Raw genomic sequence first — 24,701 nt, forward strand, 5'->3', positions numbered from 1 at the left:
GTGACAGGATCTGAGGGAACGGCCTGAAGCTGTGGCAGGGGAGGTTTAGGTTGGATATCAGAAAAAGGTTCTTCACCCAGAGGGTGGCTGGGCACTGAACAGGCTCCCCAGGACAGCGGTCACAGCACCAAGCCTGACAGAGTTCAAGCGTTTGGACAACGCTCTTGGTAACATGGTGGAATTCTTGGGGATGGTCCTGTACAGGGCCAGGAGTTGGACTTGATGATCCTTCTGGATCCCCTCCCTTTCTGGTGGAGGATGGCAACCAGGAACAGGGATGGACACTCTTGGCGTTTTACGTTGTGCAAGGAGATCTTCTGAGTGTTGCGTGAGCTCCTCATGGTTTGAGGGCGTAACATCGGGAAGGGAGTGCTCAGTGCATGTTGGAGGACTTCAGAGTCCATTGGTTTGGACCTCAGACTAAAATTCTCTTATCACAGCAGAACTAAGAGCTGTGGAGTGTGTTACAGGACCTTGTGGAAACCCTGGTGGAGTTCACTGGGCTGTTACAGGAATACTGCTGTAAGATGTTATTAATTAATAAATAGAAAAAAATTTTAACAATTATTACTAGTAGCAGTCTTGGGTGCAAAAATGTCTGATTCTTTAGACCTTAAACTGAATTAATAGGTATTAAGGAAGGGAAATCCAGAAAATTTGCTGGAAGTTTGCTCAGATTCCGAGAGACTGCATGAATCCATATATTACTTTAATAGAGCCACATTTCACAGTGCAGCACAATTTAACAGATTTAAATTGCAAAACAATGAATGCACTATTTTCTAAGAGCAGTATAAAAACTAAAGCTACCTTTGGTGGAGTCTATGCTGAGGAAATGAGAAAGGAACAGATGGGAAAGCATTTACATAGGAGATGGCAGGCAATTTCATTTTTTCTATTGGCATGCTAATTAATGATCTTTCCAAAGCAGGAATGCTGTATAAATCTCCTAAAGGAAGGATAATAGCAAGGTCAGATGTATCTGCTAAACCATGCAGGAATTTGAATGCACAAGTATTGCAAAATCATGTGTCAGATTAATAACCTGTTATATAGAAAAATTTGAAGCACTTGGTAAATACAATTTGAAATGCAGATGGGAGATAGAAGGGCAATGCACTGGAATTTCAAGTTGCAAAACTTGAACTCTCGAGCTGTCCTGGATCCTGCAACTTGTTTAAATGTATTGCACAGGGTGAATGTTGAAAAGCAGAGAGGGGGCTCAGATCTGTCATTTCCTCCCCTTTCCTGAGTCCATGGATGCCTTTGAAAGTCTGCATAGTTTAGCTGAGAAATAGGGATTCAAAGACTTAAAAGCATTCTGTTTAGCTGAGATAAACATTTGAAATAGGGGAGGCTTTTCTATAGCTTAGAATAATAGTCATCATATTTGCAGTTCTTGATGTAACTAAAAGCTGGGTAATGCTACTGTCTCTGCTGTGCTGGGAAGTGAACAATTCTCTGTTCTGGCCCAGAAGGAGCCCTGCTCACAGCTACCAGGAATTCCCAATTCCATGTCTGGGGTGCTGCTCAGCTGGGTGTCACAGTGCCTTATGCACACCAAACCCATGGCAGTGTAGGATTTTTTCCTTTTTCACAAAATAAATAGCAAAGTTGTCTAAAGTCACCCTGATAAGCTGTAGTAGAACTGTAACCTGGGACTCCATCCCCAGCTTTGTCTGACTCCAAGGCTGCACTGCCTGAGTGTGCTTCTGCCACCTCTCCAGCCTCATCTCTCTCCTTATCACCTTTGACATTTTTGGATCTCCTCCTCTAGGACAACTTTCTGCCCCTGCAGCCAAGTCCCTGAGAACCCAGTGTTTCACAGTGCTGAATTATGTTTTTGAACACATGGAGATTATAAACCTAAAATCCCCCGTGGCTGAAGACCACTTAGAAAACATTTTAAATTGGATGATTCTGAGGAAAGTTAAAATATGTATTTCATGCAAGAGACCATGAGGCCATGCTGTGCCTCACAGGTTGGCTCAGGACTGCAACTCTGGAAAGAGTTTGATGGGTAATTTCTGTAGTAAATCTCTGTGCTCACTCAGCATCCAAACTGCTGGATGCTAAACTGAGTGAGGACCTTAGCTGAGTTCCTTGGTGATCCTCACTTTGGATCAGTTCCAATTGTAAATATCTCTGGGCTAAATTCACGAGGAGGATTGAGTAAGCTCCCAGGTCCAGATGTAGGGCAGGAACAGCCCTGTGACATCCTCCTTAAAGCCGTGCCAGAGCAGAGCCATGGGTGGTCTGTGTATTTCTCATTGTAGGACTCATGGCCTCCAGCCATTCCACTCCTTCTTATCTTCCACAGTAGCTCAGGATTTTCTACACAGGGAACTTTTAACGACTTTTCTCTTCATCAGCCTTTAATGGGAAGCTGAGGATGTGAATTTCTTATCCAGAAATTACCTTTGGAGCAGTAAGGAAAAACTCCAGGTACATCTGCAAGTAAACCTGATGTAAACAATGGATAAAAAAACCAGCATGGAGTTGGAAATCAAGATGCTGAAGAATAGTAGCACAAATGTGATTGTCAGAAGCAGTATTTGACAAAATTATACAGTACAGTCTACTAGTGAGTGTTCACACAACATCAAGTGGAAAACTGTCCCCATCCCAATTCTTAAAATGAAGGAATTCAAACAGAAGAAAATAGCATCATGGTATTGGTCTGTACTTTCAGTAGTAAATGAGATGTATTAACAAAATGTGACTTAGAGAACTTGGCATGCAAGTAAGATTCAGATGAGTGAGCCTGAAAAAATGAATGAATACAGCTAGAAATACAACAAGGCAAGAGTTAAAAATTAATTTTAACCTCGAGACTGAAGAAAATGTTAACTATTATATATTGTTATATTTGTATGCAAAGGTGCCAATTCTAACCATTTCATGAGCAAAAGAGACTCAAATCTCCAGCAATAGTTTCTCAAAGATTTAAAAAAAAATATTTAGAGGTAAGTGTGGCTGTTAGCTTAATTGGGTTAGCATCTAACTTAATAGAAAATGAGGCACTGGCAATAATATAAATAATGCTGTTTAATTACAGTCATGACCTTTAGTAATTGCTGCATTATTGCTTGATATTGTAGGAGATTTATTGTATTTGCTGTAACAATTGTTTTTTTCCTTTTCCAAAGCCATCAGGCATTGGAATTGGAAAATATCTGTTAGATTATCCAGTTTGTGTATCCCCTGCTGTGCAATGTCTTGTCCAGTTCTGTTGTAAATATCTTGAAGTGTTTTTTAGTGTGAAATGTGCTGGAAGGTTATTCTTCAGCCTGAAATACTGGCTATTCTTACCATGGAAATATTTTTCCATCTGGTGAGTTGAGGTCCAGGGTTCCTTCCATCCCATTTCTGCTGGTTGATTATTTTTTTCATGCTTCTCTTCATTTAAAATGGTTTTATTAACCCATTCTTCTTCAGAGTATTCATTCTTTTAGAAAACTTAAACCCATATCGAGGGATTAGTTTTTAACAACTCATATGATTGCTTCTGTAATATTGAAGAAAATAGAAGAATGTGCATTTTTTCATCAAGTCTGTAGAACACTTGTGCAGCTATTAGTGAAACAAAGGCAAAAAATAAGCACAGTAGAGCTGGTGCCCTTTGAAACCACAAACTCAAAGAGATTCCCTAATGCCCCTAATTTATTAGCATCCTGATGACAGTGGAATTCCTGGGGCAAAATGTAGTCGTTTAAAAACAAAAAGTGAAATTAAAAAAAAAAGAAGAAAAAAAAATAGAGTAAAAAAAATGTTCCCGAAGCATCTTTTGTCTGTCCAGGCCTAGTGAATAATATTGGAAAGACTTCAAAAAAACCTGCACTACAAGGGATAAATATTAACACAAGGAACTATAGCTAATATTAAAGAAGTGTAACCAACAGATTATAGCCTGGGATGTGTAATGAGCTCTCACATTCTTCCTTCCAATCAAACTTGTAAGAATTTTTCAGGATCTGCAATGATCTGCCATTGTGCCAACTGATTTACAGCATTTGGCTTTATTGAGTCATCTGGTGAAATTTGTAAGTAACTGACAGTAAGGGACTCCTGGGTATGTGTACAGAGGTTGACAGGGGATGTGTGTTTGTACCTTCAAAAGTAGATTAAAAAAATAATCACTTTTTAAATGTACCTAACTCATGCATCAATTATACAGGAAACTAATAACTGAACATCAGGGGGGAAAAAAGGAAAGGGTAAATCAGTAATTTTCAAAAATATTACCTATTTTTAGAATAAATAAATGTTCTTAAAGAGTCAGTGTTGGAAGGACACCCAGTGGTTATTCTGCACTCTCTGTTGTCACTCTGCCTGCAGTCCCTTGTGCCTCAGTTTCCCTTCAGAGCTGCTTCCCACTGGTTTCTTCCTGAGGCTCCCATGCTTGAGTCAAGACAAGGGTCATTCATATGGCTGAAGGCCAATCCCTGCCTTGCTGGAAGCTGAACACCATGAGGGGACTTGAAATTAAATAATTTACCCAAATGAATAAAACATTGACTGCTATTTTTAGAAGCCAGACTGAGTTCTGACAGACTCAGTACTTTATTTCAACTAATCTCACTGCTGGCCCCCCTGAGCCCAGGGCTATCCTCTGCACTCCAGAATTCAGAAAGTAACATCATTAACGATTTTGATGGAATTTGCTACCTTTTAGCCAAGTGAGTTCCTCTGGGGCCTGGAGCTCATTTCAGAGGCAGTCTCCCATAGAAAAGCTGCCTTGGCCAAACTTCCAAAAAGTCGCTCAGATTATTTAATTGAACCTCTCACTCTCACAAGAAGGTATTGCTTATTCTCAGAGACTCAATAGGTCTCCTGGTCTAGACAGTTCCCTCTGATCATTACAAGAGGTAGAGCCATTAATATCAGCTCATCAAGTTTTGCTGCTCTGTCATATTTTCCCTTATTTTAATTTTACTGAAAGTGTTATAGTAGCACAGTTCTTTTGAAGAAATGTGAATAATTTTGGCCTGATTTTCCTCTTGACTGACCATATTTTCAAAATAGGTTATTTTCTTCGTCAGCCCATTTTAATGACGAGTTTTATCTCCTTCTCAAAGAATGGGAAATACCCTTCAGGTGTGATGGCTGCCTCAGGGTCATCATTGAGGTCTGGTGGATGCAGCCAGACCTAAAAAGTACATATTTGCTTGTCCAAGAGTTTGAATGCATTATAAATTAGGGCCTTAAACACAGCACAGATGTCCCACGTTTTTTTGAGCCATTCCAAAACTCACTGCTTACTGCGAGAGAGCAGTGTGGGATAGAGTTTCCAGTGACAGAACTGATTTCTCTTACGATCCTCTTCCTCACCAAAAGATGCCTGGATTGATGATACCACTTCAACTTTCTTTCTCATAGACATGCAAGAAGCTCCCAAAGTCTTGAACTCATTCACTTAATTCAAGTAGTAACAGAGGAGAGGCATCTTCAAAGAAACAAACAGGCTGGGAAATGCAACATGGAAGCACTTTTTAATCGTCCTACTTGTTTATTGAATAGATTGCATCCAAATTTAGACACCCATAAAAATCAACAGAAGTGGTAAAAATTTCCCAGCAATGCTTCTGATATTAATTTTTAAGAAAAATGAAATGTATATCTTTTCAGAGAACTCAGCAGGATGCTGCCTTTTCTTTTTTCTTATTATTGTTCATTGTATTCAGGATGGAATTAATGATTTTCTCAAAGGCTTATTCCTTTCAGAAATCAGTTCAGAAAAACCATCTGTCTTGACAAAAGAGCCAGAACTCTTCCAAACCAGGCCTTGCTAACTAATATATTGTTCCTTGAACTTTGATGACCTTCACAAGCACTTCAGCTCAGAGGTTATGTCTCATCTCACACAAATGTCTCTCACACCAGTGTGCCAGGTGAAGGTAATGTCACAAATGTGCCTTACCCCCCACAAAAATGATGACTCTTCCATGTGAATATTAGAACTTGCTTAATGTGACTTCAGACAGTTGAAGGTTTTGATGCAGGCAACAGGGGGAAATAAAGGAAAAGAATCTGGAAGTTGTTAAAACATGCCTATAGATAGGAATTGTCATTTTCTACTCCAAACAGGGAGAAGATAATATTCTATTCTGGGAGCTACTCTGCCCCAGATAGCAACATTTCTTGTCTGTCCTCACTTTGTCAGGACCAGGTATCTTTCCTCTTGGCACCTCTCTTTGCCTTTCAGCAACCTCCTGCTCCTGCAACCTTCTCTTACTCACATCCTTCTCACCAGGCTGCTTTATCACTGTTTCCTTGAGATTCTCTGTTTCTTTCTTCCCTGGCCTTCAATCTTTTCAGATGTGCTCTAAGAGGATCTTTCTTATCCCATATCTTTCAGCTCCAGGCTTGCCTTCCTATCCCTACTTATAAATTCCTTCTCTCTCAGCCTCCTCACCCTCCCAGCTCTGTGGGATGGCTCAGGTAGAGGCAGCTGTATGATCCTGTCGCTCCAGAAGGAACCCTGCCCATCTCAGCCTGGACTTTGATGTCCCCAGGAGCAGCACTCCTGGCAGGTTGTCTCCTTCCATCAGGCACTGCAGCCTTGTTCTGCTGCCCTGGTTCTACTTCCCTATGCACTGGCAATTCGTTGCTGCTGCCAGGATGGTTTGGGGGAGATATGGGGTGTCATGATGAGGCAACCAGAAACTTCTTGCCATATTTTGGAGAAAGTCCTAAAACTGAATTTTCTATGCCCCCTGATACGGAAAGAGCCCACTGTGACAGGCTCCCCAGGGAAGTAGTGGAGTCACCATCCCTGGAAGTGTTCAGAACACAAATGGACATGGCACTTTGTGCTCTGGTTTGGTGGTCCTGCTGGTATTTGGTCAAAGGTTGGGCTTGATGATACTGCAGATTTTTTTCCAGCCTTAATGATTCTGTGATCCTGTAATTGTCTGAAATACAGGCTCTGCGTGTCTTTGCATCCTCCGACCCTTCTTCATCCGCAGGTGCTTCCATTGCTGATGTGGGGGCTTGCTGTGGAGTCTGTGAACATACTGTATGAGACTGTATTCATTCAGGCCTTTATCTCAAGCCTCTTTAATTCTTTAAGTGAAAAAATGCCATCAAAATATTCAATTCAGTGTAAATCAGACACTTGGCTACTCAGATAACAGAAAAAAATTCTCCAAGTGACATTTTTGAGCTAAACGGCCTCTCACTGGCCGTTCCCCTTCTCAGGACTGCCTGTGCAGATGCACTCTCACAGGACTGGGTTTAGTCCATCTGGTTTCTATTGTGAAGCAGAAAAACAATTCTGGCAAAGGCTTATTATGGAAGAGAGGCCACACAGATGTGAGGGGTGAGCTGAAACAGGCATTTCAGCAAGAAATTGTGCTCTGTCGGAGCTCTCTGAGCAATGAGTTCCTCTTTCATAGAATGGAGAGAAATGGCAGGACCCTCTTGTCCCTAAATGTTGGCTTTTCTGGGTTCTGGTGTTATGAACAAGGGTAACATTTGCCTCGGGCTGCCCCAGGGTGCTGTGCTGTACCTCTGGCTGATGGTGCAGCTTTGCATCCTCTCTACTCCATGAGATACCTTATTGGTACAAACCCACCCCAGAGTAAGTTTGTGCAGAAAACTCCATGTAAGCAGTGATGAGTGTGTGATTGCTGGTGCAGCCCCATGAAACTCATTGGAAAAGCCACCCCTTTGCCATTTCATCACTGTAACTTAAGGGAAAAAACCCTGACAAAAAATGGCATATGAATTTTTCCCATCAACCTTTAAGTGCAGTCACAGTGTATATTTTGAACAGCCATACAGAGGCAAGGAATCCTTCATGAACCCAACTGGAAAACAACAGATCTATTTTTACTGGTTTTCAGGCCTTATTCAGTACATAAAAATTAATGGGCAAAAATTATCTACATTCCTGTGCTATTAAAAAAAAACCAAAACAGAAAACCAAACCACCTCATTCAATTTCTCATCTTGTACCAGCCTGTTCTAACAGGAACAGAGGCAGTTTGCCAAAGGCTAATGCTTCAGTTTTATATGATTAGTTTCTTTAGCCAGAACCAGATATTTAGAGGAACTAATAATTTGTTGCGCTGCTAATCTCCAAAATGCCTGCAAGGACTCACATCTAACCACACCAAAGTGTAGTCATGAATCTTTTTGTTCATATTTTTGCTCTATGTTTTTGGAATTAATATGTTAATGTAAGAAAAGAACAGTGACAAGATTATATGACCCACATAATTTTTCACAGCTTGGCATCACAAGGATGTATAAGCAAAAACAACATAAGGGAGAAGTACCTAGATAGAAGCTGGAGGTTTAATTAGAGAAAATTATGTGGCTATAAAGTTGTCAGTATTATTCATAGCTGACCTTGATCAATCAAACTGTCTTTAAGTGGGGGCACAGCATAACCTGACTATGTTTCTGCAGTTTAGAACAGACATCTCTATGTCAGAATGGCATTTCAATGGTGCCTGATAGTTTGGGATGCCTTCATTCTTGAGTGTACCATGGAAAGAACTCTGATATTCAGAAGTGTGGTGAAAATCAGTTCCCTTTACAATCACTTGTCCGGGGCCTTTTGGATTCTGATATGCTCAGGATTATTGATCATTTCTAAAAATGTAGCATGTTGTAATATAGACTTTTTTTCTGTATCCCTCTAAGCCAACACAACTGGGGTTCACAAGGGAACCTTCAGGCCTCTTTATGATGCTGACTGTAATACCACTAAACATTGCATTTACTGGTGCATATCACACAGTACTTAAGCTTCTAAATAGTTCAAAAGACATCTGCCAAATCTGCAGATAACTACTGTGAAAAATGTTCCCCTTTTCATTCTGTATCTGAGGAAGCAGTAGGAGCCCACCTTTTAACTCCTGAAATCTGCAATGCCTCTTTTTTCTCCCCAGGTGCTGCACTGTGAAAATCAACATTAAAAAACCCCCAAACTTTTCAATAGAAAATGAAAAGGGAAAAAAAAGAATTTTCCTATAATAAATTGACCCAGATTGGACCCTGTGGCCAGTGCCCATCTAAACTGTCATAAAAATTAACATAGGAATTACCAGATCAGAATGTCACAGACTAATGCTCCATCTGGTCCAGTGTTCTGTTTCCAGAAGTGACTTACACCAGATGCTTCAAGGGAGGAATAAAATATTAAACATTTAAAGAATGTTATAAGTGCCCTAACCAGCCACTAACATGGTCATTGGGCAGCTGCTTGGAAATCTAGTGGCAGAAGGAGCCTGCCAGCATTTCTGCTTTCCTAGCAAATAGGGCAAAGAAATGCACTTCCCTGTGGGACACTGGCATCCACTGTGTCCAGCCCTGGGAACATTTATCATTCCTCCTTCCTGGAGTGCTCACGTGCATCCAGATGCACACACAAATCCTGCTCTTTTAAACGCAAAAAATGTGCAAGGGTTGCAACGTGAAGGATTTTATCGGAGGTGAAAAGTTGCTCAGGAGGCTCATGGGGCAGGATTTGTTTTAATGCAGAATAGACATTTCCATCTGATCCAGTCTCCTTAAAATCCCTTTATAACCAAAAGAGCAATAATGGCACTTCCAGGTCCTTCCTCTTCTATGTGGGTTTAGATGCCTGCTTTAGGAACCAGTAACTTCACAGACTTGAGCTCCATTGACTTCCAAAGGTGTCCAGGATGGCTTTGCTCAGACCTCACATGTCTGCATTTCACCAAATGAGTCCCACCTTTGGTGGCAAAGCTAATATTTTCAGAATGATAAGGGGCTTTAAGGAATTAAGATCCAAAACAGTTAAGGCTCTTGAGGACATATTTCAGTCTGTCCCTTTCCTTAGTCTCCCTTATCGCCCAGCAGTAATTACATCTAACACAGTCTGGATGATTATGGGAGTGGGATAAGGAGCTTTTTCCCTCTAAGTAGCTGCTCAAAATGATCCATCTTCATAATGACCCAAATGTGTTGGCAGTAGATGGCCATGAATGGGTTGATTGCATCGCTAATGGTTGATCACACAAAATGCCCTCTGGATTAACATTAATTGGTCACCTTGGTGGGAGCTTCAGATGAAAAATCTGTCTGAACAGGGACAATGATTAGGTTTTACTTCCCTTGTAGAATTTGTCCTTTAAAGGAGGAAAAACGCTGAGGGAATGGTGGCACAACCACTGGATGTAGAGAGTGACTTGTCCTCCCCATGCCTGGCATCTTCCAAAGTCACTACTTCTGTCTCTGTCCTAATTGCTTTATATTTCATGTTGTTTGAAATTCAATATTTGTTTATCTAAAATACAGGTTATATTCTTAGGGGTACAAAATATTTCTGTGTGTTTTCTTTGAGTCTAATTTGTTGACCTTTCATTTCATTTTTTGCCTGCGGTGACTGGGGACAAGTTGACTTCAGGTGACTGAACAATTCTAGTGAAAATAATACCAGGGCTGGTAAAACATTACTGTTCCTAACAACCCAGGAATACACAGGATAGATAAAGAAAAGCAGAAATTTTCAAGGCACAGTGTTGTATCACCAATCAATGTCAGAGAGCAACATAATTTAGAAAGAAAAAAACCACTCACCCAGAGTGCAACACACCATTAAATACAGTGTAGACTATTTTATCTGTACCTAATAAGGGAGAAAAATAGAAACTGGCTCTATAAAATAACATCTATTAAGCCTGAGAATAAATCTACACCATGGATGGAAAATAAATTTTTAAAGCGTAAAACTAGGTATTGTTTAATGCCTGCCCTCACAAGGACACAGAGTGACAGTTTTTATTTATCTAAAGAGTACTTGCAAAGGGGAAAACTATCCTTAGGTCTTGATGTAGGCATGGCATAGAATAATGAGCTTGGAAATTCAACTTTCCAGCTGTAGCAGCTGGGCTGGATTGCCTACAAAGGTTGTCAGATCTCCATCAGTGGAAGTTTCTAAACCAGGGTTGGACAAATATCTGACAGGAACTTTTTAACTCTTTTCTCCTACTTTGTAAATTGGTTTATTTTAATTTAATTCCAGAGAATCAAGGCTTTCTTACAACAAGGTGTAATATAATTCACTGTAATTTATTATACGTAGAGCAGGTTTGCAGTGAGCTGTCAAACTACCAAAATTCAGTGGAGGACAGCCCTGGAGCTGCTTGTCCTGGAAGATACTGCTTAGCTGGGCTGCCCCAGCTGCAGGGTGCCTGGAAAGCTGAGATGCCAAGAGAGATCTGGTAACTCTGACCAGTGCATCTTCCCATGGATCCCAGATCTCTTGTCTATTCATATTTGACAATTTCTAACAAATTTAGCCGTTCAGGAGGGTTGCTTTGGCTGGTTTTTGTGTTTCTCTCTGCCCACTTCTCTTTCCTACTCACTTTCTTAGCCCTCTTGGTCCCAGGCAAGAAGATGGGTTCATCCAAATGTCCCTTAAAGAGGACAGGAGACCCCAAAAACCTTAGTCTCTCTTGCTGCAGTCCAGAAGTTCAAGACTTTAGGCTCCTGAACGCTCAGCATGTCATGGATCATTGGTGCTGCTGGTTAAAGAGTCAAGACTTCACAGTGAACAAATCAGGAGTGCAAATCAGGATTAGGTGTTGCTGTAAATCTGCCATGTAGGTGAGAATGGAAGTTTTCAGGTAGTAGATTTAGACATTGAAATGGAAAAAACTCTTTAATTTCTTTCTGGTTTTACCTTCAATTTGAGTAGGAAGATTTTGGCTCTTGGCACTGAATTTCGGTGAAGATGTTTGGTATCTTGTATGCTATGGTCAAAACATGCTGGTGGAGATGGGTTGGTTTGCTTTTTCTTCTCTACAGCTTTTATATAAGCTGAGACACAGAACACATGTAGTGGAGGGAAGGAGAACTTGTTAAACACCTCATACTGGGACCCTAAAATCTGTGTAGCTGAGTTTGATGAAGACACTGCTTGAAAAAATATAAAATCTATAATAAATGGGGCCTTCTGAGACAGACAGTGGAGATGGCAGGTTGTCTCGGATTATCTTGTTCCACCCAGAGACCATGCTGCTTTCAAGCCTTCGCTCTTCCATCTCCTGCAGACTGGAAATCAGCCACTGAGTGTGACTCGGAATAACTGAGCAGAAATAGGTGCTGCATTTTGCAAAGGGTCCATGCCTGTCTATGTGCACTTACATATGAGAAAAGACACTTTTTCCACCTTCATATTTCTCTAGCACAGTGCGTGGACGTAGCTGAAGTATTCGTTTGAGTTAATATATATGCAAATAGTAGAGACCATTAAATAGAAATTATTTTCTCCTGCTAGTGATCTTCAGTACTCTTACACTGCTGCACTGTGGCTTCTTCCCAGTGCTTTTTGCTTGCAAACAGCTGACTCCTTTCCCTGTGAGGGCTGGTGCTTCCAAGGAGCAGGGGGCAAGCTCAGGAGTTCACTGAAGCTCCCAGCATGGGGGGCTGGAAAGCAATGCCAGAGAAAGGAGTTGCTTGTCCTCAGCCTGCCCACACAATGGCTTGTACAGCCCTGCTGTGAGCCAGATCAATGCGCTGATAAGTGAAATGACCTGCCCTGAAAATAACCTGGTAAAAAAAGATGAATTTTCTGATCCACCTCACAATGTTTTATTGCCACAACCAAGGTGTCTGCACACTGCAGTGTGCTACATATTTAAGGGAGGAACTTCATTAACAGTATCTCCTGGATTTGTCTGTTATTGAAATAAAGCAAGCAGGAGTTCATGTTCAGACATCTGTGTGGCTCACATGAGCACCATCTGACAGGGCAGTGTGGGATAGCAATGGGCATGTTGTTGCTCTCCTGATAGTGGCAGTCAGCAGGAAAATACTGTTTGGGGGAGACTTATCTCCCTTCTGGAAACAGGCAAAGTTTGGCATCCAATTCCCTGCTTCTGAGCGTGCAGCAGAATCAGTGCTGTCAGCGGCAGAATGAGTACAACCAGTCCTGCAGGCAAGGGAAGAATGGAACATGTCGGGTTTCTGTATTTTGGCCAAAAGCTGTTGTTGTCTTTGGAGTCTACAACAGGCAGCTCAGGCTGGAGAGATAGGGGAAAGCTGGAGGTGTGGATTTTTTTTTCTCCAGGCTTCTATCCGTGAGTCACAACTGTCTGTGGGCAGAGCCGGGCACAGCATCTTCCTGTTACTGTGGCCTCGTGTGTTTGCACCTGTTTTCATCACAGTTCATCTATACTGACACATGTCCAAGCCTCAGCCATTATAAGATCTTCATGAAATGAGGTGGAGAGCTGGACATTTCAGTCCTGCTTCTTTTACTTCCTCTTACAATAATACAGAGGGTTGTTTTGGTCTGTTTTTATTCCATGGGTTTGGTATCTCACTTTCCTTCTTTGGTTTGGGCTGTGGCTCTGGGGTTCCATATCCATTTCCAGAGTCAATTATTGAGCTGGGATGGGAATCAGAGTGTGATTCTGCTGCTTTCACTTCTGAGGACATTATGAGCAAACAGGACTACAGATTTCCATCTTTTCCTCTTTTGTAGATTTTCTGTTACTTTTTGCTTGTTTGTTTGGATTTTTATATTTTCTTTACCTGTCAGAACATTCTGCATCTGGCTGTTGTGACTGATCCCCAGTGCAGGGGTATGATCAGATCATGTCCTGGTGAGCAGGTAATGCCCTGGTGCCAAATGGACTTATGGGCTTACACAGGTAAATGGAGAAAGTTAGAACAGTCCGAAGACCACTTCATGGGGCGGTGTGCTCTCACTGGGAGCAGAAAAGGGTCACAGCTGCTCATAGTGCAGCTGAGCATCAGGTCCAACTTGCAAAGATGTTTGCCTAATTCTGTCAAGAGAGCTCTGCAAGGAGTAGGAAATTGGTAGCAGCTTTTCAGGATTTCTTAATGCAGGCACCCTGACATCCTGTCCCCCTCATAAACCACTCAACAGTGCTCTTAGATTTGTGTAACATTTATTCCTTTCTACTTTTATTAGGAAGATACCCTAGAGTTAGATGGTCACAAATCATTTTCTGATTTTTAGCTTGCATTTGTTCTTTCTGGTTTATACATATCTGTCCTGTGTCAGTGTTAAATTTGGGGTTAAACAGCTCTTCCCCATTTCTGCTTCCCTTTCCAGTACATTTATAGGTGGCAGCCTTGCTTTAATTAGGCTCCTATAGTTTCTGTCACAAGACAGTTCTCCACTTCCTCAGTCATCTGCCAGCCATTATTTGCATCTGTTCCAGTTTTGTTTTCATTTCTCATGAATATGAGTGACCACAATTGTACCCACTATCCAAATGAGGTGTCAGCAGTACTCTGTGATTCCCTACTAACATTTCTCAGCCCTTACTGGAAAGCAAAGACTTTCCCAGTAAGTCCTTGGAAGTGTGGATTTCATTTTTGCTGCCTTCCACACCAGTGGTTTATAATCCTGTGATCGATTACTGCAATCAAATCGTCTTCCTCTTCTGTTAATTTGAGAGCTGCTATAGGAACCAAATTATACTTACAGGAACACACGTAGTGTTATTGCTCTCAGTAAATGCAGCTGAGGTGGGATTTTGAGCTTGCAGTAAATATTCTTGGATGATTTCACTCCATTATGTTTAACTAAATTACTGGGTAAAATCTGAGCATCTCACCTTACTGGAAGCAAAGCAGCAAAACCCACAGCAGCAGTCACTGCTCAGGGGCACAAATGTGTAACCCACCAGGGCAGTGTAGTGGTTTGGTCCAAAATACTCATTACTATTTACCTTCTGTGAGATAAGAATTAGGAAAGCAAAGCAGGCACAAAACGTGAAAGAATATAAAGAAGTTTATTAATAGACCTAAAAGAAGGAAAAAAAAAATCATACCACACCTTCAGAACTCTTCTCCTCCCTCCACCTTTCCCCCTTCTCCCACTGTAAAAAGACAACCCTTGAGATGTTCAGTCTGTTTACCACTTCCAAATAACCTTGTTCAGTTCACTTAGGGAGAGGAGTCTCTCTTGCTCATACTATGGAGACATTATCACAGCAAGACAGCCAGCCAGGTTGGTTCCCTGCTCACATGTGGGAGTCCCTTCCCACGACTTGCAGCTTTTCCCACAACTGCTTTCGAGGGTCCACTCTTGAATTACTGGGGTACAATTTTAAGGTTGAGCTGTTCAAAAACAAAGGTTCTCTTCACCCATCTCTGGGACCATCTTCATCTCTAATAGAGGCCCTCCCCTTTCCCTGGGAGAAAAGGGTCCCCCTCATCTTCATCTCTAGGACTATCTCTGGGAGTATCTCTAGGAACTGAGGTCTTCTCCTTCCGATTGAGCAAGAGTCCTCATCGCTTCCATCTCTCCCTGTTCAAACATCTCATCAAATTACAGCTGCTTCAGCATTTGCTTATTCCAGCACAGGTGCTTTTGCTCACAAGTGCAGTTTGAACGCTCCACCCCCCATGCTTTCATGAAATTACAACGGGTACTCTGATATATCATAGTCCGTCACCACCATGGCTTTACAACAGATTTTCAGCTTTCAGCATCTCCTCTTTCTTCTCCCTCAGGATTTCAGCTCTTCTTTCTTTACTTAATGTATGCAGGCTTCATCTGTTCTGGAGGAAACTTACAGCACTAAAAAAGGGTTGATCTCACCCAGGCCTTGCAGCTGGAATTTTGCTTATCGCTGTTGGTCACGTGATCTTTGCCGGGCAGCAGGGCAGCTTCAGCTGAATCTTTGGTCTCACTGGAGAGGGGGAGCTGGGCCACGCCATCTGCACAGAGAAGGGCTGGGGGGGCTGCAGGTGGAACAGGGCCCATCGGCTCCAGGATGGCTGTGTCCCGACCCAGACCCAGCCCGAGCAGCTCTCGGCGTGGACCCAGCAGGGCCCGGCAGGGCCCTGTACAGACCCAGCCCAGTTACCTGTCCCCCGGCTGGAAGCAAGAGAGAGACCTTCCCAGGGTTTGTCCATTCTTAAATGTGGACCACAGAGGCAGTCAAAATTCTAAGTGGCTTAAAAATTTGTCAATATTCAAACTAGCCAGTTGATAGATTCTGTAAGGAAGCTGTAAGCACCTCTTTGCAAAAGACTCACTTCTGAGGCTATGCTTGCTAACCCATGACAGGCATCCAAATGGAGGAAGTTAATACTGAAGGATCATCTGTAAGGACTTGTGGAAAATTTGACAGTTGTGGTTGCTTTTTTTTCCCAAAACATCAATGTGACTTTTTTTGTACCTCTGTTTGTCTCCTTTCCTTCATCTGTTTCTTACAAAGTGAAGGTCATGGAGGAGAAATTTTATGGTTCAATGAAGAGAGAACAGGCATTAGACTTACATCTTATATTTGCCATAGGGAGGTTTATATAGAGGTCAGAGTTTATGGAAAGGAGTTGAAGGACATGAGAGAGTGATTTGGTCATTAATAGCTGGGCTCTACTCCGACCTCCTCAAACCCCCTCACCGTGTCAGGAAGACCTTGGAAATGCCAGTGCTTTGACATTTGTGGGCTTCAGACTTCCTGAGTCTAGAGAGAAGCTGCTCTCCTAAAGTGCATCTGTCAGAGTAATGAGAATAGTGAATGAAATACCTCAGTTTATTTCTGAATTAGGATTTTATCATGAAACCATGTTAAAAATGTGCTGAAAGCCACTTTTCAGCACATTACAGTGTCAAAAGCCCTTAACTTGGTGGAAGCATTTTGAATGATTCCACAGTGGCAGAATATTTCAGAAGAAATATTTTCCCTCCCTCCTAACCATAACATTCAAACCACAAAGGAGAAATCTACACAGTAGAGTCACATTTGGCTTGACCTTGACCTGGACGTGCTGTGTTGTTTATAAGCCCTGCCCGCAGCAAGCAAAAGAAATCTGCTGAACAATTTCATTTCTTACAGCATGGAAAGCCCAAAACTCATTCCCATCTTTGGAGGACAAAGGAATATAAAGCACATTCTTCTACTGCTTAGAGGAACCATTTCAGGGAGGGATTCCACTTCATTTTGGGTATCACTGAAGTCCAGAAAAGTGCACCTTCAGCTGTAGGTGTCTAGTGGTGCATGAACAAAGATGGAAAAGAGGAGAATAGCACTCAAATCGTGACTCAGCTCTTAGTGGGCAGGCACATGTCAGCATAAAGCTGTCACTCTGGTTTTGCTCAGAGGAACAGCTCCATGCAGCTGTGCCTGCAGTCAGAGCGCGTGTTCCCACAACAGCTCTTGTCTGCACTGAGCTTGACTGAAGTGCTTGGGACCTCAATACTAATTGCATAACATCAAGAAGGGTTTCTACACATTTCCTTACATCTAACTAATCATTAACTAATCTGACTAACAATAAACACTAAGAAAATTGAAATATTCTTATCTGTCACTTTGATGGCAGTCAGACTAAGGGTGTATTGCCAGAATGACAGAAAATTAAGTCTGAAAAAGTTTGGAATACTGTTAGCTAATTGAGAGGCTGATTACTAAGGGGGTATGAAAAAAAGTTAATGAGGTATAGCTAGTCCTTTCAGATAAACATGAGATGAGTCACTTTTGTTCTTTATTGAACAAAGGTCAGATTCCACTGCCATTAAAATAAATGGGAATGCTCCTCATGGGAAAACATTAGGACTCTGATACCAAATGTGAGAATAAAATAATCAAATACATCCACAGGACCAGTCTGTCATTTCTGGAATTAGCACATAACAGCTCTTGGAGTCAAGTAAATTTGGTATTCACATTTGAAATGGAGCTTTGCATTTCATGAAACATATCACAGCCATTAGGAAGCGTGGGTCAGGTCCCAAATTGCTGGTCAATGCACATCCCCCTATGGGTGTGCTGTACCATGTGAGTAATGACACCTTGCACAATTAGAACTTTACAGGTTCAGACCCGAAACACTTCTGCCCTTCCATGAAGGGAAGAAAGGAAAGGTTTCATAAGGACTGTGTGAATATTGACCAGAATATCAAATGTGGTCTTATATTCAGTGCAGTCTGATCAAGTACACACTGCACTGTGTTGTAAGACAGGAAGAGGAGTTTTCTGTGATGCTGTAACACAAAGATGAAGATGTGTGACAGCACAATGTGGCAAAGAAAGAAGTCACATAAGAATGTGCTACCCCCTTTCTTATTGAGAGAGCCAGGCAACACACCAGCTATTCAAAGCAAATCTCTTTTATATATTTCTACTGGATGAGTTTCTTCCAGCACCTGGGTTACACCACCAGGCTTTCAATCAGAGCTGACACTTCAAAAGGGTGTCCTCTGCATAGTCACATCTCTAGAGATGGCCTGTTATGCTCCACCACACTGCAGGAGATCAGCTTTAACAGCTGTAACTGCCTGTAATAAATCAGTGTTTGTCAAACAAACTTATCTTCTCATTTCAGAAATGGATTTGAGATATGGTAGGGGGTTTTATGTTTTACCAGAGAGGGATATTTCACACTCTTTCTGCTTTCTTTTCCATTTCCTGAAATTATAAAAGGGAACATAAGAAGACCAGATGCATGAACAATAAAAGCAAATGGTCCTTCTCTCTTATAGTGCCCTATGAGCCGGATAGCATGAACTGTGAACAAAATTTTTATGGTTAGGACTTTCTATGGGAACTCCCTTCTGGATAGATTCTCTCAATGATATCTTTCCTTTAGAATAAACATTGGTACAATTTCCTGAGTAATTGATTGATTTTCAGGAGACAAAAAAATAACATCTCTGTGTTTTCTATTTTATATGATATTTATTTTTTATTTAAAGAGGGACAAAGGGTTAAAAATAACTTGGGAGGAATGATAGGTCTGTAGATCCCCACAATCATAAAAATCTCCCACCATTAGAAAACCACAAAAATGAAGTAGAAAGCACTACATGAGGTATTTCTCAGCTTCATTCCCTTGCAGCACATTGGAGATATTTTTGTTATATCATGTGATTTCCATACTCCTTAAGTAGCTTGGGTGATTTTTTTTCTTTTTTTTCCTTTTTTTTTTTTCATATAGGATTAAAACAATCCCTTTGTAAAGACTCATCATGACGGTGCTTTAAAGTGCCATGACTGTCAGCTCACAAGTCGTCTTAAAGTTGGATGGCTGACATAATAGCATTTTTTTTTTTTCACTGACCTAAATCAAGCACTGGATGGATCAAGACTTCTCCCTGTATCATCTCAAACAAGGGATTTTGGCTTTCTTTTTGTGCCCATGTTCAGCTATTGGATACTTTGTGCTGAGCTGTGAACTGTGTGGTTGTTGGAAGCAGCATTAAAAGCCAGGGAGTGCCTCTGTTTTCAAGAATATCTATCACTCTGCTGTTTTAGGCTCCAGACTGGTTGTAAAATATGTCTACAGCCATATAGGATATGTATTTGATCTGCAGACCTCAGAGATGAACAAAACCAAATTGTCCAGAATGAAGAGATTCAAAAAAATATGGAGGGTGAGTGAAAAGTATGCATTAGTCTATTAAAAATATTGCAATGGTAGCAAATGAATTGCAAGCAGATAATTCTGGTGTTTGTGGACAAGTTGTCTGGCTGCATGCACGTTACTTGATCAGACTTCACTGCAGGGTTTGATTGTGTGCTCTTCTTGTTTTTTTTTTTTTTGCATATTAGCTGCATCTTCACAAATTTCTTGAGACATTAAGCATTCGAGTTTATTTGACTTTTGAGAAAAGTTTCAGAGAATTTGCAACAACAACGTTTTTACAGTAAGAGCTCTTGAGGAAACTAAGCTAAACTGATTTCCTCGGTGGCCTTTAAAAATGCCATTTAAGGTTGGATGAATATAAAAAAGGCATTACAAAAAAAACCAAACCTCTTTTCCCCTCAGGCTGTATTTTAGGTCTGAGATATACTGTAGAGTTGAATGAAATGGGACATATTTAAAGCCCTTGCAGCACTGGAATCTAGCATTATGGCAAAATTAAATAATAATAGATTGTCATATTTACTTTATAAACAATTGCATGTCTTATAGGTTGGAAATAAGAGAAAATAAACAGATGATTCTTTAAAAAATGTGAAGTTAATTTGGTGCAACAAGTGAAACTGGCCTCTCTGATGTCTCATGAACTGGGTTTCCTTGAAAAGTTTGGGGTTAGTTTTTCTCATTGTTAAATTTGCTGCAAAGATTAACCATTTAAAAAGGAATTTAAAAGTCCTAATATACATTTGTTTGGATGCTTTCAGAAAATGGGGCTTTGGTATCAGTTAATTATGTAAATTATGTTGCATTATTAGTTAAATAAGATGTATTTTCCCTGATCTGAAGCTCAGCTGACTTGCTTAGTGATAACATTGATTAGACTACTTTAAATTAGCTTTGATTTGCTATTCTATCAATGATGAGGAATGGTTAATTCCCATAATATACAGCAATTTATAGTCAGGGCATTGAGTAGCAGAGGATATTCACATTTATAAGTCTGTCTTCAAATAGATGTAACATCTCTGTTTATGGTTTTGTTTGTTAAAAAGTGTTACTGCTTGAGTGAAAATTATATTTTAATCGTCATACAAGTTTCATTTGTGCAAACAGGCAGTTTCCTTAGAAATTAAAACAGATCCATTAAGCATAAGTAGATATTATATCATATTAAGTGACGTGAGATAATTACTGTAGTCAAAGCACGGTACTTAAATGGGCTCTGGGAGCGGTTTAGTTGTGAGAGACAAAATGTCCTTCTTGGATAGAAGTATTTTATTTGCATATAGCCGTGTATGTTGTGGTGCAGCTGAACACTGTGTCCTTTACCTCCTATTTGTGGAAGCTACTTAGCTGCAGGCTATTAGGCATCCTTTAATTGATGCCTTTTCTGCTCTTCTCCCTGAAGCATTTGTCCCTATTCCATCATTGTGGTACCTGGTATTTCAGGGTAATATAGCTCAAAATTAAATTTCTGCAGAATCAGATGTCAGTTTTAAATACTACTGTTTCCTTTTTTCCTACTTCAAACTATTCTGGATAGAAGCACATCAAAATCTCAAAGAGGGCTTTTATGCTTGGGATTAAACCAAAAGGGTTAGACCTTATATTGTGCAGAGTGTGCTTTTATAATAAGCCATAATATATTTATGCAGAAGATTACATGTCTATGATATGGCACACATTCCCTTCCTCCACTTAACTCTCAGCACTTAACTTGCTCAGTATTTATGGATATATCAAAATTATGATTTACACTGTACTTATCATTAACATCCCTTGCAATAGCTCTCTGCAGTTCTTGCCATCCTTCAGAATCCAGTCATAAAATGAAGAGATTAACAGATAATTAAATTAAATCCTTAATTATTTGGGGATGATGAATTCACTCTGTGATTCCAGAAAGGTATAGAGAGTCTTTTTCACAAGCAGTGTAAGTTGAAACCAGTGAAGCTGTGATGATTTATGCCTGCTTGATGATCTGACTCACACTGTTAATTTTCTGCTCCTCTTTTAAAAACATATTAATAAAAAATGGATGTAGGAACTGTTTATTAAAATATGAAGCTTTCAAGATATTTTTGAAATATTATATACACTCCAAGATAGCACTGCTTGAAAAGTATTTGTCATTTTTCACACGAAATAGAATGTCCTTCAGCAAAAGGCAGGGGAACTTCACTTTTGTTTTTCCAGAGGTGTCTGCCATCCACGGGAAGCCTCTCATTGTTTTTAATTAATTCTTGATCTGGCCCCTGTTTCATGCCGATCTCCAAAGGGTTGGAATATATCACTGACAGTTAAATCTTCCAAAGTTTTCGGCAGGTATGCACTCCTGCTGGAGAAGTTACTCTACACTCCTGAAGATAGAGCCAACTCATCCCAGTAAGGACATAAAGCCAAACTTACCAGAAAAACAAAACAAAACAAAACAGGGAAATGAAGTATAGGGTCAAAAAAGCAGAAACAATAAGCACTCAATCTGTACTCAATTCTGAGTGCATTTGCTCAAAAAAAAAATCTACCTACAGTCATTATAAAGCAATATACAGATTATGGTATTTGATGGGAATGCTGGGCTATGATGAGGACTGAGGGTTATATTTACCTTAGGTATTGGGCTGTTTTGAGACCTTGTTAGTAATGGTTCTTCCTGATGCAGAGACATCTGGTTAACACTTCCCCCAAGCTTGGAAAAAACCACCATGCTGAGTTTTATTAGGAATAAAAAAGTAAAGCAATTGTCATGGAAACATGAAAATTGATATGAAAGTATATAATGGCTACTTCAAAGCCAGTGATCCTCTCGTGTAAACCTTTATTTAGAAAATGTCTGGAGCAGACATTATTTACTTAATAGGACACTTCATTGTGATCCATCATACCTGTAAGTGTTTAAGCTCTGGGTTTATTTAATGCATTTTTGACCCAACAGACTATGACGGCTATAAAACCCTATTATGGCCTTTCAGGGTAAGTGTTTGAAGCAAATATGCCTTCTTTAAAAATCCCTATAATTTGCTCTGGAAAATGCTTATGGTAGTGGGCTGGAGCAATTTGTTCTTTTCAGGAGCATCTCCTGGAACTGTCACTGATTCCATCAGGCAGCTGTACTTTCCTACTTCATAATTTTTGTATTTCAGGCTATAAATTGGTATAAAAGCACTGATTCTGGAGCAATTTTTAAGTTTCTCTGATTCTTAAATACTTATCTTGATAAATATTGTTTTAGGTGGTTTGTGACTGAGGGACTGAGACGCAAAAAGAATGTCTTATTTCAGTGCTGTTAAAATACATTTTATTTTAAAAGAATTACGGCCTGAGCCCCAGCCTTAAAGGCAACAAGGCTGAAGTGTTTTAAGCTGTTAACAGAATGTGTGTCCAGATTTTAGGGCTTTCCCCCTCCCTCGAGTGGCAGTGATCTGCCCTTTCAGTGCTGAGGACAGGGTATGAGTGCAAGTTCCAGCTTGTATGGGCTCCTATATTCTCCTTGCTCCCTGTATACATCCATCAGACAGCAATACAGTGCAGCTTTAAACCTTTTTGGAGAATTTCATTTCTTCCTTTCAGTCTGCAGGGCAGCTTCTCCTGGGCTGTGCTGTGTCAGAGCATCCTGCAGCAGCTCTGCCTAAGCAAGAACTGATGTAAGCATTGATGGCCCCAGATTTGAACGAGCAAAGATGGATTTAGGAGAGGAATGTGCATCTCAGCAAACTTCTTGATGGTTTCTTTTCTGCCTCTCCCTCTAGTAGCTTTTAACAGGAGACTAATGGGGGTGCAAAAGTCCATCAATTAGTGCACTCCCCCCTTTCCATTTTCCGGGATGCTGCTCCCATCCTCTGCAGCAGGCACTAATGGGGGAAGGATGACTGGGAGAGGAGTGGGAGAGAGGGAGGAGGCACCTGAAAGTCTGAGGATGACCCTCAGCGTAGGCAGGTGGGAAAAGGCTTGGGCAGCCTCCGGGTCCCCTGGTAGGGAGCACATCCTCCCTTCCTGCAGCAGAGGATGAGCCTGCAGCACCCATGGGTGCCTGCCCGGGTAGAGGCGGAGCAGCTCTCTGGCAACTTGAGCAGCGGGGACCTTCCTGAGGATGATCTGGTTAGTACTGGCAGGTAGGAATGGAGTCTGAGAGGAGCAAATAGGACAAAGACCCCCCCCAAATCTGAGGTACAGGGGGGGCAGATAGGTTGGGGGAACTGCTTGTTGTGTTGGCAGAGGGCAACAGTGGGGTCAAGATTTCTGCTTTTGTTGTTCTCTCTTTGCTTTCTCCTCTCCTCCCTTTGATGGCTTTGTGATCAGGTGAAGGAAAGGAGGAGGAAAGAGAAATTTGGATGGAACAACTCACAGCAGCACTACTTCTGCTGGGACCAGCTCCAGTCCCTCTGACTCCTTTGTCCCCAGGTAAGAAGCAATAGTGAAAGAAGGTTGTAGACAGGTGTGGGTCAGCTCTTTTCTCACAGGTAACAAGAAACAGGACAAGAGAAAACAGACCAAAGTTATTCTAGGGGAGGTTTAGATTGGATATTAGGAAAAATTTCTTCACCAAAAGAGCTGTCGGGCTGCCCAGGGATGTGGTGGAGTCACCGTCCCTGAAAGTGTTCAAAAAATGTTTAGATGTGGTGCTTAGGGAAACGGTTTAGTGGTGGACTTGGCAGTGTCAGCTTAATGGTTGGACTCAATGATTTTAGAGGACTTTCTCAGCCTTAATGTTTCTATGATTCTCTGTGGGTTTTAGTTCCTGGTTTGGGGAAGGGTTTGGCCATGTCTACTTCAAGTCCTGCAGTTTCAAAGACTTCTCATGGCTGAATCAGGAGGCTCCACCATTCTCCCCTTGGAGATTCTTGTCCTGGCCCAGGACTCAGCCATGCTCAAAGGGCTCACTTGGAAAGTGCTCAGAGAAGTGAACCAAGAAAACTGTTAAAAACCAACCAATTGCACATAAATTTGAATCAATCACTTATAACTCTCTGTTTATGAGACTTTATGTTTATGAAAAGGTCAAATGTTCACCTTCAGGAGGCATTTGGCCATTTGTTGCTCTCTGTGTGATGCATTTTACTAGTGAGGGTGGCTGAAAACAAACTGCATTGATTTAAAATAATAAGGGAAAATATTTTATTACATTCTTGAACATAACATTTTAATATGTTCTTGAACATAAAAATTACCTACAGAGGTCTTCCTTGCAAAGATGAGTTTGGTTATACTGGTCTTAGTTATTCAGGGACTGTCCTTTGTGTTGCAAAACTAGTGAAAAAATCCCTATAAATCAATAGAAATGTACATTACAGATTTTGCTATATATTGCTCCTTTTATAGCACTTATAAGGTTTCTAATTATACTTAACTATTAGTATGTGGTGTATTGGTTC

The 24,701-nt window shown here is 40.9% G+C and overlaps 1 protein-coding gene across 4 annotated transcripts in view; it reads left to right on the forward strand.

Moving 5' to 3' along the window:
• The window catches only part of DPP6 (dipeptidyl peptidase like 6), a 540,763-nt gene that overhangs the window by 212,991 nt on the left and 303,071 nt on the right, over nucleotides 1-24,701 (forward strand). Inside the window, exon 1 of one of the 4 annotated variants that reach the window (XM_032098991.1) lies at nucleotides 19,258-19,339. The exons of the other annotated variants lie outside the window; for them this stretch is intronic. Within the exon in view, the coding sequence (XP_031954882.1) occupies nucleotides 19,289-19,339 (51 nt within the window). The 5' untranslated portion in view covers nucleotides 19,258-19,288. Of the gene's footprint in view, nucleotides 1-19,257; nucleotides 19,340-24,701 lie in introns of those variants that run through there. 4 annotated transcript variants of the gene reach the window in all.

This window comes from Corvus moneduloides, chromosome 1 (assembly GCF_009650955.1).
Source record: "Corvus moneduloides isolate bCorMon1 chromosome 1, bCorMon1.pri, whole genome shotgun sequence".
NCBI classification, from domain to species: domain Eukaryota; kingdom Metazoa; phylum Chordata; class Aves; order Passeriformes; family Corvidae; genus Corvus; species Corvus moneduloides.